At 40.8% G+C, this 13345-nt stretch overlaps 1 protein-coding gene across 1 annotated transcript in view; it reads right to left on the bottom strand.

Annotated features, from left to right (window-relative positions):
• scarb2b (scavenger receptor class B, member 2b) overlaps positions 1-13345 on the bottom strand; it is a 38540-nt gene that overhangs the window by 18792 nt on the left and 6403 nt on the right. The window contains exons 2-3 of the mRNA XM_084047482.1: positions 3981-4141; positions 903-1050 (exon numbers count right to left, since the gene is read on the bottom strand). Coding sequence (XP_083903608.1) covers positions 903-1050; positions 3981-4141 — 309 coding nt within the window. The remainder of the gene's footprint in view (positions 1-902; positions 1051-3980; positions 4142-13345) is intronic.

Here is a 13345-nt window from a genome sequence, read left to right as displayed (position 1 = left end):
AGCGCGAGGCGTTGAGAGCTTGTAGATCGGCTATTTTTGGCAAAGAGGCTATAGGTGTAGAGGGAAAAAGGAGCAGACTAAGAAAAAAAAACCTTTAATCTGAAACACAATTTTATACAATATAGAGTAGGGGGTCCCTGCTTCATCTCTGTCTCAGCTAGGGGGTCCTTGGCCTGAAAACGTTGAAGACCCCTGGTATAGAGGTTAAATAGACTTTGATGCTATATTAACAAATTTAGCTTGGGACCCCCTGGAACCCCCTAAGGACCCCTGGGAGGGAGGAGTCTTTACTAACACCTGCAGGCAGACTTAACGACTTCCACTGTCAAGGTCTTTCAAAAGCAGTGAAAATAGTGCGTTGAATCTTGCAAATCGGCTATTTTTGGCTGCTTTTGCGTTGGCGTACAATGAAATAGGCCAGGGGTCTTCAACAGGGGGTCCGGGAACCCTAGGGGTCCTCAGAGTTACTACAGGGGGTCCGCCAAATCTTTGTGTGATATGTTTTTTTTTTTTTACCTTAACCACTTGAACCCTAGTATCCCTTTTTCTGAGGAGAACTTTAGCCAAAAATAGCAGATCTAGCAGATCGCAGCGCGAGGCGTTGTGAGCTTGTAGATCGGCTATTTTTGGCAAAGAGGTTTAGGTGTAGAGGGAAAAAAGAGCAGACCAAGTAAACAAAAAAAGTTTAATCTAAAACACGATTTTATACAATATAAAGGGGGTCCCTGCTTCATCCCTCTCTCAGCTAGGGGGTCCTTGGCCTGAAAACGTTGAAGACCCCTGAAATAGGCCATTTCATTTATGAAAAACTAAAAACGAGTTTAAATATGGATATACAAGGTTTCTGCCTGACAGCAGCGACTTGTTGTGTTTATGAACATGTGACCCATAGGCTCACTCACCCAAACTGGAATGTTGGCTGTGGTGATGACATCCACTGAGGGGTCACCTACAGATTTCTCCCTCAGAAAGATGAAGGTCTTGGGGCTGTAGGCTGACACCATGGTTCCGTCCTCCACATGGGTCACGTTGGCCTTTGGTCTGTATTCCCTATAAAGGCAAACACAACACACAATGAACATCCAAATTGTATTCCAAATCAGGGCTGAAAATATCAATTATTTTCTTAGCAGTTACTCTATCGATTACCTTTTCAAATGAGCCTTGTCGAATAATCTTGAAACAATTAGAATAGATCTTTATAATAGACTAAATCGTTTTGTCTGATGAACCACTTAAGCCCTATTTAATACTACATAAATAATACATAATACAACAATAATAAAAACAGCTGATTTACATATGCTCGTAGCCTCGTACATCTTGTGAATCTAACAGAGCTTGTAGGTCTGCTATTTTCACTATTTTATAATTGATTAAATTCAGATAACCGATGGAGGTTGGAATTTTTTTTGCTGTAAGTGAAGTCTCTCTTTTCCTGTCTATAATTGATTAAATAAATGAGTTTGGTTGACAGTAACCACACCTATTAGTTAGTTAATTCAGTTCAGTCTCAAAATGAAGACGAAATCTCAACGGCCGAGTGACAGAACATGGCAGATAAGGTTAAGCAAACTGTCAACTCTGGTAAGCCTAATTGTAAAAATGCAAAATGCTAAGCACTATAGTGTCCCATTAGGGGTTAAGTGTCTTCCTCAGGGGCGTATAGTATGTAAGTACGTAAGTATACTGTGCGGAATGGGGGGCGGGGGGGGGGGGGGGGGGGGGCTCTCTACCCACTAAGGCTAAGCTATATGTCTGCCTAACATTAATGGAGTAACATAGCTTATAGGGAAGGATGCGTGCTTTCGAATCACACCGCGCTCTATCCGAAGTGCCTTTTAAAACAGCATTCTGTTTGCTGCTGCTTTTAACAGTTATTATTTCCCCCTTTCTGATCGCCTTTTAAAACACCTATTCTTAATGATATTAGATATATTTCTATTCTACTCGTTTATTTAAAGGACCCCAATGGAAATAAACCATAGTGCTATATACAGTACAAGTACAATACTATGCAAATAAACGAGTAGAAATCGAAAATAAAAATATGTACAGTTACAGTAAACAGTTCAATTAAACTTCCATTGATAGGAAAATCATCCAGAAGAGAAAGGGAGGAAATAACTAACTAATATTATGAAATAACTAGAAAATGTGCTCCTCTGAGCACAAGTCTCCGCCAGCAGAACCGTGCTATCAACTGTCATCAACTGTGATATCAGTTTGTACTGGAATGTACTGTTCTTGATTAATCCTGTCTAAGCTATTTATATTACGTATTGTGATGACACCAGTGTGTCTACATAATGTATTGCACCGCCATTTCTCAGCCATTTCGTGATTATTCCTGTCTTACCTCACTTTGAAAGAGACCAAGACTCTTTCAAAGTGACACATCTATTTATAGGCCGCTATACGTCATGCGTCTCACTAGCCAATCCGAGCACACTCTTTCAACGTATTGTCACGTGTCACGTGAGGCTTGACCAATGTTAGCTTGGCCGAGGGGGGGGGGACGGAAAGTGAAAACATAGAGACAATAATACTTGCGTCGTAATCGCTATAGATAGATAGCCTGCAGCAAACAGATTGGTGTTTTAAAAGGCGATCTACAAGGCACTTCGGATAGAGTGCGGTGTTATTCGAAAGCACGCTGCATGGACAGGTTCAGCAGTGTCGGGAACAGCGGCAGAGGAGGTCATTCTGGGACAGTAAACTTTACGACTGGGCATTCTGAGGTGTTGTGAGGTCTAATTCATGGAAATAAACCTGATGACAACCCCCATTAATCCTCTCATTAGAGGAATTTGTATACATGGCCATTATAAATAGAGCAATAGTGTCATTCACTAAGGTGTTTACACCCATATTTTGAGTGTAAACACCTTTATGGTCTTAAATGGGGGCGTGGAGCAATGCAAAGGATCATATGGAAGATCCTTTACATTGCATTGCTCTGAACTTCAGGTAATAATGAGGAACAACTGTGATCTGAGTGTACGTGTGTGTGTGTGTGTGTGTGTGTGTGTGTGTGTGTGTGTGTGTGTGTGTGTGTGTGTGTGTGTGTGTGTGTGTGTGTGTGTGTGTGTGTGTGTGTGTGTGTGTGTGTGTGTGTGTGTGTGTGTGTGTGTCTGCCTGTCTCCACATATCAGTGCAGCAATAAAGCCTAAGTTAAATACAGGAAGGCCATAGCATAGCTGAGAGGGACAGGTCGTCTTGGAATCAGAAGGTCGCAGGTTCAACCCCGGGGCAGCCAGTGTGTCCCTGGCTTAACCCCTACCTGTTCCCCATGGGTGCTGTATTAATAGCACCCACTGCTCCTAATAGTTAGGATGGGTAAATGACAAATTTCACATAATTTGCAAACGTACTGTGACAAAAAAAATACACCAAAGGAGTGGGGTCTATATTATAAAATTATTAGTCACAGATTTGTAAGCACTTGAACCCCTGCATCCATATTCTGAGGGGAACATTGGCCAAACTTAGCTGATCTACACAAGCTTTTTGAACTTTGTATTTGTATTTTTGATTTATTTCTTATTAATGCAAGAACAAGCGCTTCTATTTGAACACGCTAACTTTCCAAGAAGAGAAAGGCTGTATAGTTTCAGCTTGGAATCCCCATCAATGATGTCATTGGTAGGCAGGTGTCTGAACTGTCCCCAAGACGGATATAGCAAGACATGCCATCTCCGGTTTACTTCCAGTATCTGCATGACGTAGGTTGACGCCTTTTTAGGAGACAGGAAGCAGGTTGGAGTCTATTATTTCCAATGGAAGAGTGAACGTGAACACAGCTTCTGAACCATATAATGGTTAACCATAGCCCACCAATGACACACAGAGTGAGTACACAGAAATTGTGTGGACTTTTGCTTGTAACAGAGCATCTCTACATTGCAGTATTGGTACTTTTACTTAAGTAAATCATTTTTGTACTTTTTCCACCACTGCCGTCCACCCCTGCATCTTACCTGTATGTGTAGGGTCCGACTTGAGTCAGGATGGGCTTGGCTTCTCCTCTCTCAAACTCATCTGCGTTTGTAAGGTTGAAGAAGAAATACTGCATGTAGACCGGGGGTGGAGGGCTCTTCCATGTACCAAATACCCGACTGCCTTCTGTCAAAGTAATCTCCTGGAAACAAACAAACATATATCATAGTCAGTGGTCATCATCAATGCTGGTGTTGTGGCATCAATTCAAGGAACAGAGGGACAGAGAGAATAATAAAGGGTAATGGGGAGGTGTGTGTGTGTCTGTGTCCAGCTGATGCTCGTTGATGCTCGTTAATGTTATATACATCAAGGACATTATGTTTCTGCCCTCATTTCCGGCTTGGGTCGGACAGGAATTTTCCTTTTGGTCCTAAAAAACACTGCTTATCAATTAATCGATTAATAGTTATCAACTATCAACTACTATATTGCCACCCAGTCAGGAAATGAACAAATGTCTAAATCTCGGAGCAAACGTTCAAGAGTGGAGGCAGAATTATAATTAATTGGAGATAATTACACATCCTCAATTAAGGATAAGATCACGAGTGAATGTCACGATATGTTTATGTAAGATGTTCTACAATAAATTGTCAACCAGACAAGAAATAAACAAATTACTCTTACTCTCGGAGCAAACGTTCAAGAGTGGAGCTAAGTATCATTAATTAGAGATAATTACACATTCTCAATTAAGGATAAGAATAAACCAAGTGGCATGCCTACCGAAGTCTGAGAAGACATAGCATGCGAAACCATCATTAAGAGGATAGTAACCAGTTGAAAAACCTGATGCCATGAAAATAGATAGTGGACAGTGAATATTCCACTTACACTTAATTGATCGATTTGACAGCGAATCCAAATAAAGGATGTAAAGAAACAATATTGAGCTGAACAGATATTAGACGAAAATATTGATTGTTTGCAACTTTATGGAAAAACAAGCCCAAAACACTGGACATGATTTTAAAATCATGTCCAGTGTTTTCGAAATCATCAGCCCTCCTCTCCGTTATCTTTCCAATATCTCTCATATATAATGTGCATGTATATTTGTATTGTGTTTTTTTGTGTGTAGATTTTCTTTGAATATTAATTTTATAACATGTTTATTTGAACATTTGTTTTATTATTTGTTCTGCTAAAGGTAAAACTCAAATGAAGTGCTGATCATAAAAATAAATCTTTCCAATACAGTCATTACTCATGTCAAATCTTAAACAATAGATTATGTCACGAAGTTGAAGAGGAGACCATCTGTATCACGCATGCTACACTTATGCCTCTGTAAGGTTAGACTTAACCTCTGCATCAGTGGCGTCCACAGACATTTTGAGGGGCAGGTGCTCAAGTAAATTATACTTTTTTTTGTGTTTACTTGGTCTGCTCTTTTTTCCCTCTACACCTATACCTCTTAGCCAAAAATAGCAGATCTACAAGCTCACAACGCCTCGCGCGAGGCGTTGTGAGCTTGTAGATCTGCAATTTTTGGCTAAAGTTCTCCTCAGAAAAGGGATGCTATAGGTTTCGAGTGGTTATGGTAAAAAGAAAAATCATATCACATAAAGATTTGGCGGACCCCCTGTAGTAACTCTGAGGACCCCCTAGGGGTCCCGGACCCCCTTTTGAAGACCCCTGGTGTAAACTGAAAAAAAGGGCACTTCTGGTCAAGAGGGCAAAGGGCAGGTGCTCTAGCACCACCTATCTGTGCACGTCCCTGCTCTGCATACTGTTCATAGCATAAATAAAGCCACGCTTGAGCAACATCTACTGTCTCACGTCTTTGATCATTATTTCTCTGGAAGCGAAGACCCAGACACAGAATTCTACAACACTGGCTTGCAAATTGCATTTTTTTGCCATGGACATACAAAATGAGCAGTCAATAAGATTACCAGAAACAACACAGATCTATCCCTAAACGTATACCAGTGTGACATATAGTGTCGAGGCTGGCATTTCAATAATTGGGTCTCATCAGTACAGTAAGTGCTTTCGTCGCAAATTACATGAACAAAATAAGAACATTATAATGTTCTTATGTCAGTTTGAAAGTGGTTACGTCGGTCTGTAATATTTAACCAATTTAAAGTATTAACAAGATAATAAGTAACTAAGTAATAACTACATTGAATGGATCCATTACAAATGGGGTTCTTTTTTCAATTTCCTGAAAAGTAATGGTTCTTGGATGAACCATTTAACTTTAGACATGCATAATTGGACATTATGCTGGTTTTGAATATCAACTCCATGTTTTGAAACTTGAGATAATGCTCCTTCTGGGGTGATGAAGGATAGAGCTGCAGGAGGAGCTTCAGACTACAGAGCCCAGACAACACACATTAATTGAGTCTGGAGACACCCCAGCAGCCTTTCCATTGTCGGCGGTTGCCCCCGACAACCAGCTCTCTGGGAGAGCCGCCCGCCCACAGATCATGTGATGGCGTAAGTTGGGCCAGCCACTAGTTGGGGTTGTATTGTGACCACCGTTGCCAGGTTTTGTGGGAGACATAAGCAACCGGGTCTATGGAAACAAGCCCAAAAGAAGCGACTAGGCTACATGAGCACTTTAAACCTATATACATTTGAAAATAGACGATCTACAAGCTCACAATGTGTCGCTTTCGCGACGCATTGTGAGCTTGTAGATCGTCTATTTTCAAAACGATCTTGAAAAGAAAAAGTTAAATATTTGGAATATATTTGAAAAAAATAAATCTGATGGGGGATCTGTGGAGAAATACATTAATTTGGGCATCCTTGACATGCAAATGATTGAGAACTGGTTTAAACAATAAGTACACAAATTGGAAGCAAGCTCCAAATAACTACACTTTAACAACAAGCCCAAAAAAACGCAACCCGCAACTACCAATATTGACAAGAAACTTTACCGAAAAGCAAGTCCAAAGTCACTTAGAATAAGCAGACATGGCAACGCTGATTGTGACCTTAATGATCTGAACCACATTCCTCAGTCGGGACTGAGCCCTCAGAGGCCCTGGCAGCACCGTCCCACACCACCACACCATCGTGACAACAACCCCAGTGCCAGAACATTACCAACACCACCAATCCCCCCTACCATCCCCCGTTATAGCAGCAACCACTGTGCCAAAACATTACAACCACCACAGACAACAACCATGATGTGACTCAAGAATCTACAGGTGTAAAGAAGAAGTGTGTGAAATGCATTTTTTTTGCGCAAGCTCCAGCATTTTGTTTTTTTTTCCAGAAAAGGCAGAAGAAGAAAAAAGGAGGGACAGGGAGAGGGGAGAGCATGGAGAAAAATTGAACCGTAAAGCAGGGGTCTTCAACGTTTTCAGGTCAAGGACCCCCTAGCTGAGAGAGAGATGAAGCAGGGACCCCCTCTATTTTGTATAAAATTCTGTTGTAGCTTGTAGATCTGCTATTTTTTGGCTCAAGTTTTCCTAAAAAAAAAGGATGCTAGGGTTCAAGTGGTTGAGGTAAAAAAAAAATCATATCACACAAAGATTTGGCGGACCCCCTGTAGTAACTCTGAGGACCCTCTAGGGGTCCCGGACCCCCTGTTGAAGACCCCTGCCGTAAAGAAGTATGTCAAAGAGAACAAAAAAAAAAATCAAGATATCAACATATGCATATAGCATAAGACCAGCAGATACAGTATGTAGTATGTACCAGTGGTGGAAAAAGTACTCTAATGTTTTACTTGATACTCCAAATTCAGAATTTACTTGAGTAAAAGTACTAGAGTGTTGGTATCAAAATGTACTTAAAGTACCAAAAGTAGAAAGTACTCATTAGGCAGAATGTCCTGTTTCACAAGTTTTGAAATGTATATAAAAAATCTTTTGAAAATAGCAGATCCACAAGCTAATAATTGTTAATCAAAACAATGCAATGCGCTGCGTGTAAACTTGTAGATCACGCTGTGAGCTTGTAGATCGCATCGCGACAAGCTGTGAGCTTGTAGATTGTCTATTTTCCGTTATTCGTTGTACTAGTACACAGTATATAGGTTAGCTTAAGTGGTGGATAATGCTTAATTGTTTCCATAGACAAAAGGTCCGGTGGCCTAGTTCTGTCACTCACATCTGTATTAAAGTTGAATCTGTCTTCTCTTCTCTATGATGTGAACCCAAGAAAACTAAACAGTGTAGAGAGGGAGACGGGGTGGGGGGTCAGGGTTGTTTTGGGAGTCCAGGCCCCCCTCTTCCATCGGGGGTCCCGTCTACTCAGAGCCTCGACTGAGAGGCTAAGGACAAAGGCTGTCACCTTGGATTGAGGAAGGGGGAGCGCATGGTCTCTCCATGTGGAGCCTCCTTTCATGGTCGAAAACAGTCAACATGGTCACCTTCCCTAGTGTGCTACTGTACACATTGGTGGAAAGTAACTAAGTACGTTTACTCAAGTACTGTACTTAAGTACACTTTTGAGGTATTTATACTTTACTTTAGTATTTCCAATTTCCAATACTTTTACTCCTGCTCGACTACATCTCGGATCCAAATATTGTACTTTTACTCCACTACGATTATTTGAAAATTATTAGAAAGGATGACATTATGAAACATACATTAACAACTTTAGCCCTATTTTATACCTAGGCTATTTGAAAATAGCCGATCTACAAGCTCACAACGCGTCGCATCGCTTGTAGATCTTGTGAGCTTGTAGATCTGCTATTTTCAAACATTTTAGTACTTTTAGTTTTGGTACTTTAAGTACATTTTGATAGCAATACTTTTGTACTTTTACTCAACTACATTTCGAATTCCGGAATTTTACTTGTAACAGAGTATTTCTATATTGCAGTAATGGTGCTTTTACTTAAGTAAAGAATTTGAGTACTTTTTCCACCACTGACTGTACATGAACTACTTCATGGAAAACAAGGAACAGAGTTCTCTTATCTCAGCTTCTCCAAAGCCAACTCCCGATATGAAAACACACACATAGCAGGTGAATACACACACTGCAAAGTGCTTTGATGTGGAGATGCTCTTTGCACACACTTTTTAAAACCCCATGCAAATGAAAAGCACTGGTGGTGAGCTACAGTGTTTTTAACAACATCAAATACTTGAACCCTATTATCTCATCGCTGTCGGGTGGAAAAGGTCCCAAAAATAAAATGGATCCAGTAGTTATAATTTAGTCACAATCTCTTGATAAAGGGACAGTTCACCCCAAAATGACTTTTTTTTCTATCGATCAGTCACCCCATGGAGACTTGAATTCATGGATATTGTTTTAGTTTTTGTCGCATTCCTAAGCCAATAATTTGATGACCGGCAGCGGTTCCGGTAGGAGACACAAAGAGTCTCCTTTCTGTCTCCTACCGGAACCACTGCCTACCGGTCTGTCCGCTGGTCATCAAATTATTGGCTTAGGAATGCGACAAAAACAAAAACATATCCATGAATTCAAGTCTCTATGGGGTGACTAATCGATAGATTTTGCGTGAACTATCCCTTTAATGCTTTTCACTGGTTCAAGATATATATATTTATTTTTCCAAGGCAATGCATGCACATCCGATCTCTCACCCAGTTGCTGGACAAACAAAGAATAATAATACAAATAAGAATAAGAATAACAAAGTCTGCAACGCTGGCATGTTTAGCTCCGCTTGTTTGTTGCTGTTCGTTCAAAGTTTCAATCCTACTGGATCTTCATCAGGAATAAATCCATCACAAAACCAACAGCAATAAACAAGTGGAGCTGAAAAAAAAACAGTGCTGCGGACTTTATTAGATTTTATTGTCAATATTTATAAAACCCACACAGACCCACGTCTCCTACAAACCTTTTGCCAAAAATAGCCCGGTCCGCAAGCCCACTACGTGTCGCATTGTGACGAGCTGTAAGCTTGTAGCAGTGTTGATTTTGACAGCAAATTTTGATTTAGTTTAAAGTCATAGTCTTTTTAATAAAATTCTGTTTAGTTTTAGTCATATTTTAGTCATCTGAAATTTTTCAGTTTCAGTCTAGTTTTAGTCGACTAAATATCATGAGATTTTAGTCGACTAAATCTACAGTTGATTTGGTTGACTAAAAATGCTTTTGGCGGTGCCTTGATGGCTGATTTCAGACTTGGCTGCACTCTGAAAATAGCCGATCTACAAGCTCACAACGCGTCGCAGCGCGACGCGTTGTGAGCTTGTAGATCTGCTATTTTCAATGCGCAACACCAGAGCGCAACCAAACATAAAATGACTTGTCTTTTAGTTCTACCGGATCTCTTCTCCACTAGTCCCTCACTAACATTTTAGTCTAGTTTTTATTTGTTGAGGAAATTGTCCATATATTTAGTCTTAGTTTTAGTCATCATGGCTTAGTTTTTATTTAGTTTTCCTCGTTGAAAAAAGGTAGTCGACGAACATTTTCCGTCATAGTTTCAGTCGACGAAATCAACACTGGCTTGTAGACCAGTTATTTTTTGCTGAATATTGGCCCCGCAGAATAGGGATTCTATAGGGTTCATTGGTTAAGTCGCTGCGTACCGCCGCATATTTTATATGGCTTGATTCATTTGAACTCAATCCCCTCGCTAAGCTCTGACCCACACAGTAAGGTTCTCCACTGTTATTCTCACTCTGAAAGTAAAGTAAGGAAGTAAACTATCTGACGTGGTTACTGTGGTGTGTACTTATGTATTTGTGTCCTGCACTATGCATGCACTGTTGAGGATGTGTGTGTATGGTAAGAGAAAAAGTACATGGGCCCTATTTTCGCCAGTGCCTTATCCATTATCCCTAAACTTCTTTGCCATTTTTTTACTATTTTTAAAAACATTTTCAAATAGTTCAAATAGCCAATCTACAAGCTCACAACATGTCCATGTAGATCGTCTAGTTGAACTATTTGAAAATGTTTTTAAAAATAGTAAAACATGGCAAAGAAGTTTAGGGATAATGGGTAAGGCACCGGCGAAAATAGGGCCCAATGAATTAACCAGTTAAGCCCCATTTTAATTTGAGTGAAAGTAGCCTTTGAGTTTGTAGCTCTGCTATTTTTGCGCAGGAAACCGGGTTCAAATCCAGGGTAGAAGAGGAAAGTTACATAGTGCAGCTTTAAGTAGCTTTAAATTCATGTAGGCTACTCCAGTACATTAACTCAAGTACAAATTTGACACAGCAACTTTCACTTCCACAAGTAACGGGGTTGAATGGGGTTGAGTCCACCACTGTTTATCAGGCAACTGTACGCATGACCTCTGTGTTTATAAGTGACTCACTGTGGGAGCTGACCTCTGTGCTTATGGTGACTCTCACACTATGTAGGCCGTATAGCTGAGTGGGTCGAGAGGTCATCTGAGGAAGGTCCCCCGGTTCGACCCTTGGCTCACACGTGTCAAAGTGTCACAGTAGCAAGACACTTAACCCCTATAACTGCTCCACCACCCCGTGCGCTGATCAGAGCCATTCTGAGCAGCCGTCAGCTGGGTGAAGCTGTAAAAGTAATTTCCGTTCACCCCGCAGAGCAGAAAATGCTCCGCTCTGACCCCTGTGACCTATGCGGTGCCTCACACGGAAGCTGCGAGGCTGCCTACCCCCCCCCCCCCCCCCCCCCCAGCTTAGCAGAAGGAGGGTCTCCGTGGAATGGACCCCTTCACACATGCACAAATATTTTACTGATGTAGGGTCCTCAACAAAACAAATGGTGTTTTTAGTAGAGCAGTGTTGATTTCGTCGACTAAAGCTATGTTCACAACGTGTCGCGCTGCGACGCCTTGTGAGCTTGTAGATCGTCTATTTTCAGCATGCATCCAAGTGTAAAACAGCCATTACGACGCCATCAAGGCACCGCCAAAATACGCTTCAGTCGACTAAATCAACTGTAGATAGTCAAAATCAACACTGGAGTAGAGCCAGCTTTGTGAAATGCGGTTGATAAACATAACACAGTTCTGTAGTAACCTCAAAACTGGACAAAATCCATTAATAGGCCTACATATAAATGTTAAAATAACATTTTCCAGCCCTGTATTAAACATTGTTTGAATATCGTTTCATGGATTACAAAACATAGGCTACACACGTTTCATTCCTTTATAAAAAAACAAGCATGTTTATCGATGTCACATCTGGGTTAGCAGTATTTAGGCTGAGCCTGTGAGCCGGGGTTCCCGTTAATAGGTCACCAATCTCAACAACTGCAAACAAAATTAGCGGGGTAAACAAACATTGGCCTTATATTTAGTGTTATCGAACTGGTTAATAAGCCACAAAGTCAGGTGTTGTTGAACACATCCTACTACTACTACTACTGTAAGTTCTATGTAGATTAGAACCTGATATCGGCCATTATTTGATTATTTTGTTGACGTTGATATCTGAAATTATGCAGCTGATGTGTCCTTATCTTGAACCACTTTCAACCAGTCAAAATCTTAAAAAAGTTAAACAAAATAAAGAAAATAGCTGATGTACAAGCTACAAGCTGCCTGCATTTCTGATTTCTGAATGTTCTGAACATGTCTGGGTATCAATATTTTATGTGAGCATGTACTCAATATCCAGAGATGCTACTGTACTCATTATTTCAGCATAAGACAGACACGTTAAAGCTTAAATGACACTTGGGTTGTGTAGTTCATTGTTTCTCAAAATGGGGTCCGGGGACCCCCAGGGGTACTTGAGGGGGTTCCAGGGGGTCCCCTGCTAAATGATGGACAGGAACCAAATGGGCCCTTATGGGTCTGTAACTCAGAGAGTGTACAAATGGAACCAAATGGACCCTAACGGGTCCATTTGGTTCCATTTGTACACTCTCAGAGTTAAATTAACATTGATTTTACAATATGAATTGGGGTCCCAGAGGTATAAATGCCATTAAATGGTGGTCTGTAGCCCTAATGCATGTCAAACTGGGGGTCCTTGAAATTAAAATGGTTGAGAATCACTGCTAGAGAGCCGTAAAAACCTTCTCTTATTGGGGTCCCTGGCTTATCTTTTCAAATGGGGGTCCGCGGGGTAATAAGTGTCAATTTGGGGGTCCTTGACATGAGAAAATTTGAGAACCACTGGTGTAGTTAGTCCAAATGTCGGTGAGGAATCTTCAATAGTTGCTCAGTTGATTGGAAACTGATTATCCAAATAGTCACCCCATTGACATGACATACATAGCATTTCTTTTTTTTAACTACAAACATCAACAACCTGTTGATTTGACTATTTAAAGATCCTATTGTTTTTGTTATAATGTCGAACCAATTAGGTCTTGAATGGTTGTTGGTGGGAAGTGGCTATGTGGCTATGTGGCCAGAGGGCCACTGGCAGCTAGCCTGGAATCCAGACTGACTGGCAATGTTCATCTTTTGGATTTTGTGAAAAGATCCAAAAGATGA

Source organism: Gymnoscopelus microlampas, assembly GCF_963454915.1.
Source record: "Gymnoscopelus microlampas genome assembly, chromosome: 21".
In the NCBI taxonomy this organism is placed as follows: Eukaryota; Metazoa; Chordata; class Actinopteri; order Myctophiformes; family Myctophidae; genus Gymnoscopelus; species Gymnoscopelus microlampas.
This window is presented reverse-complemented; position numbering and strand designations above follow the sequence as displayed.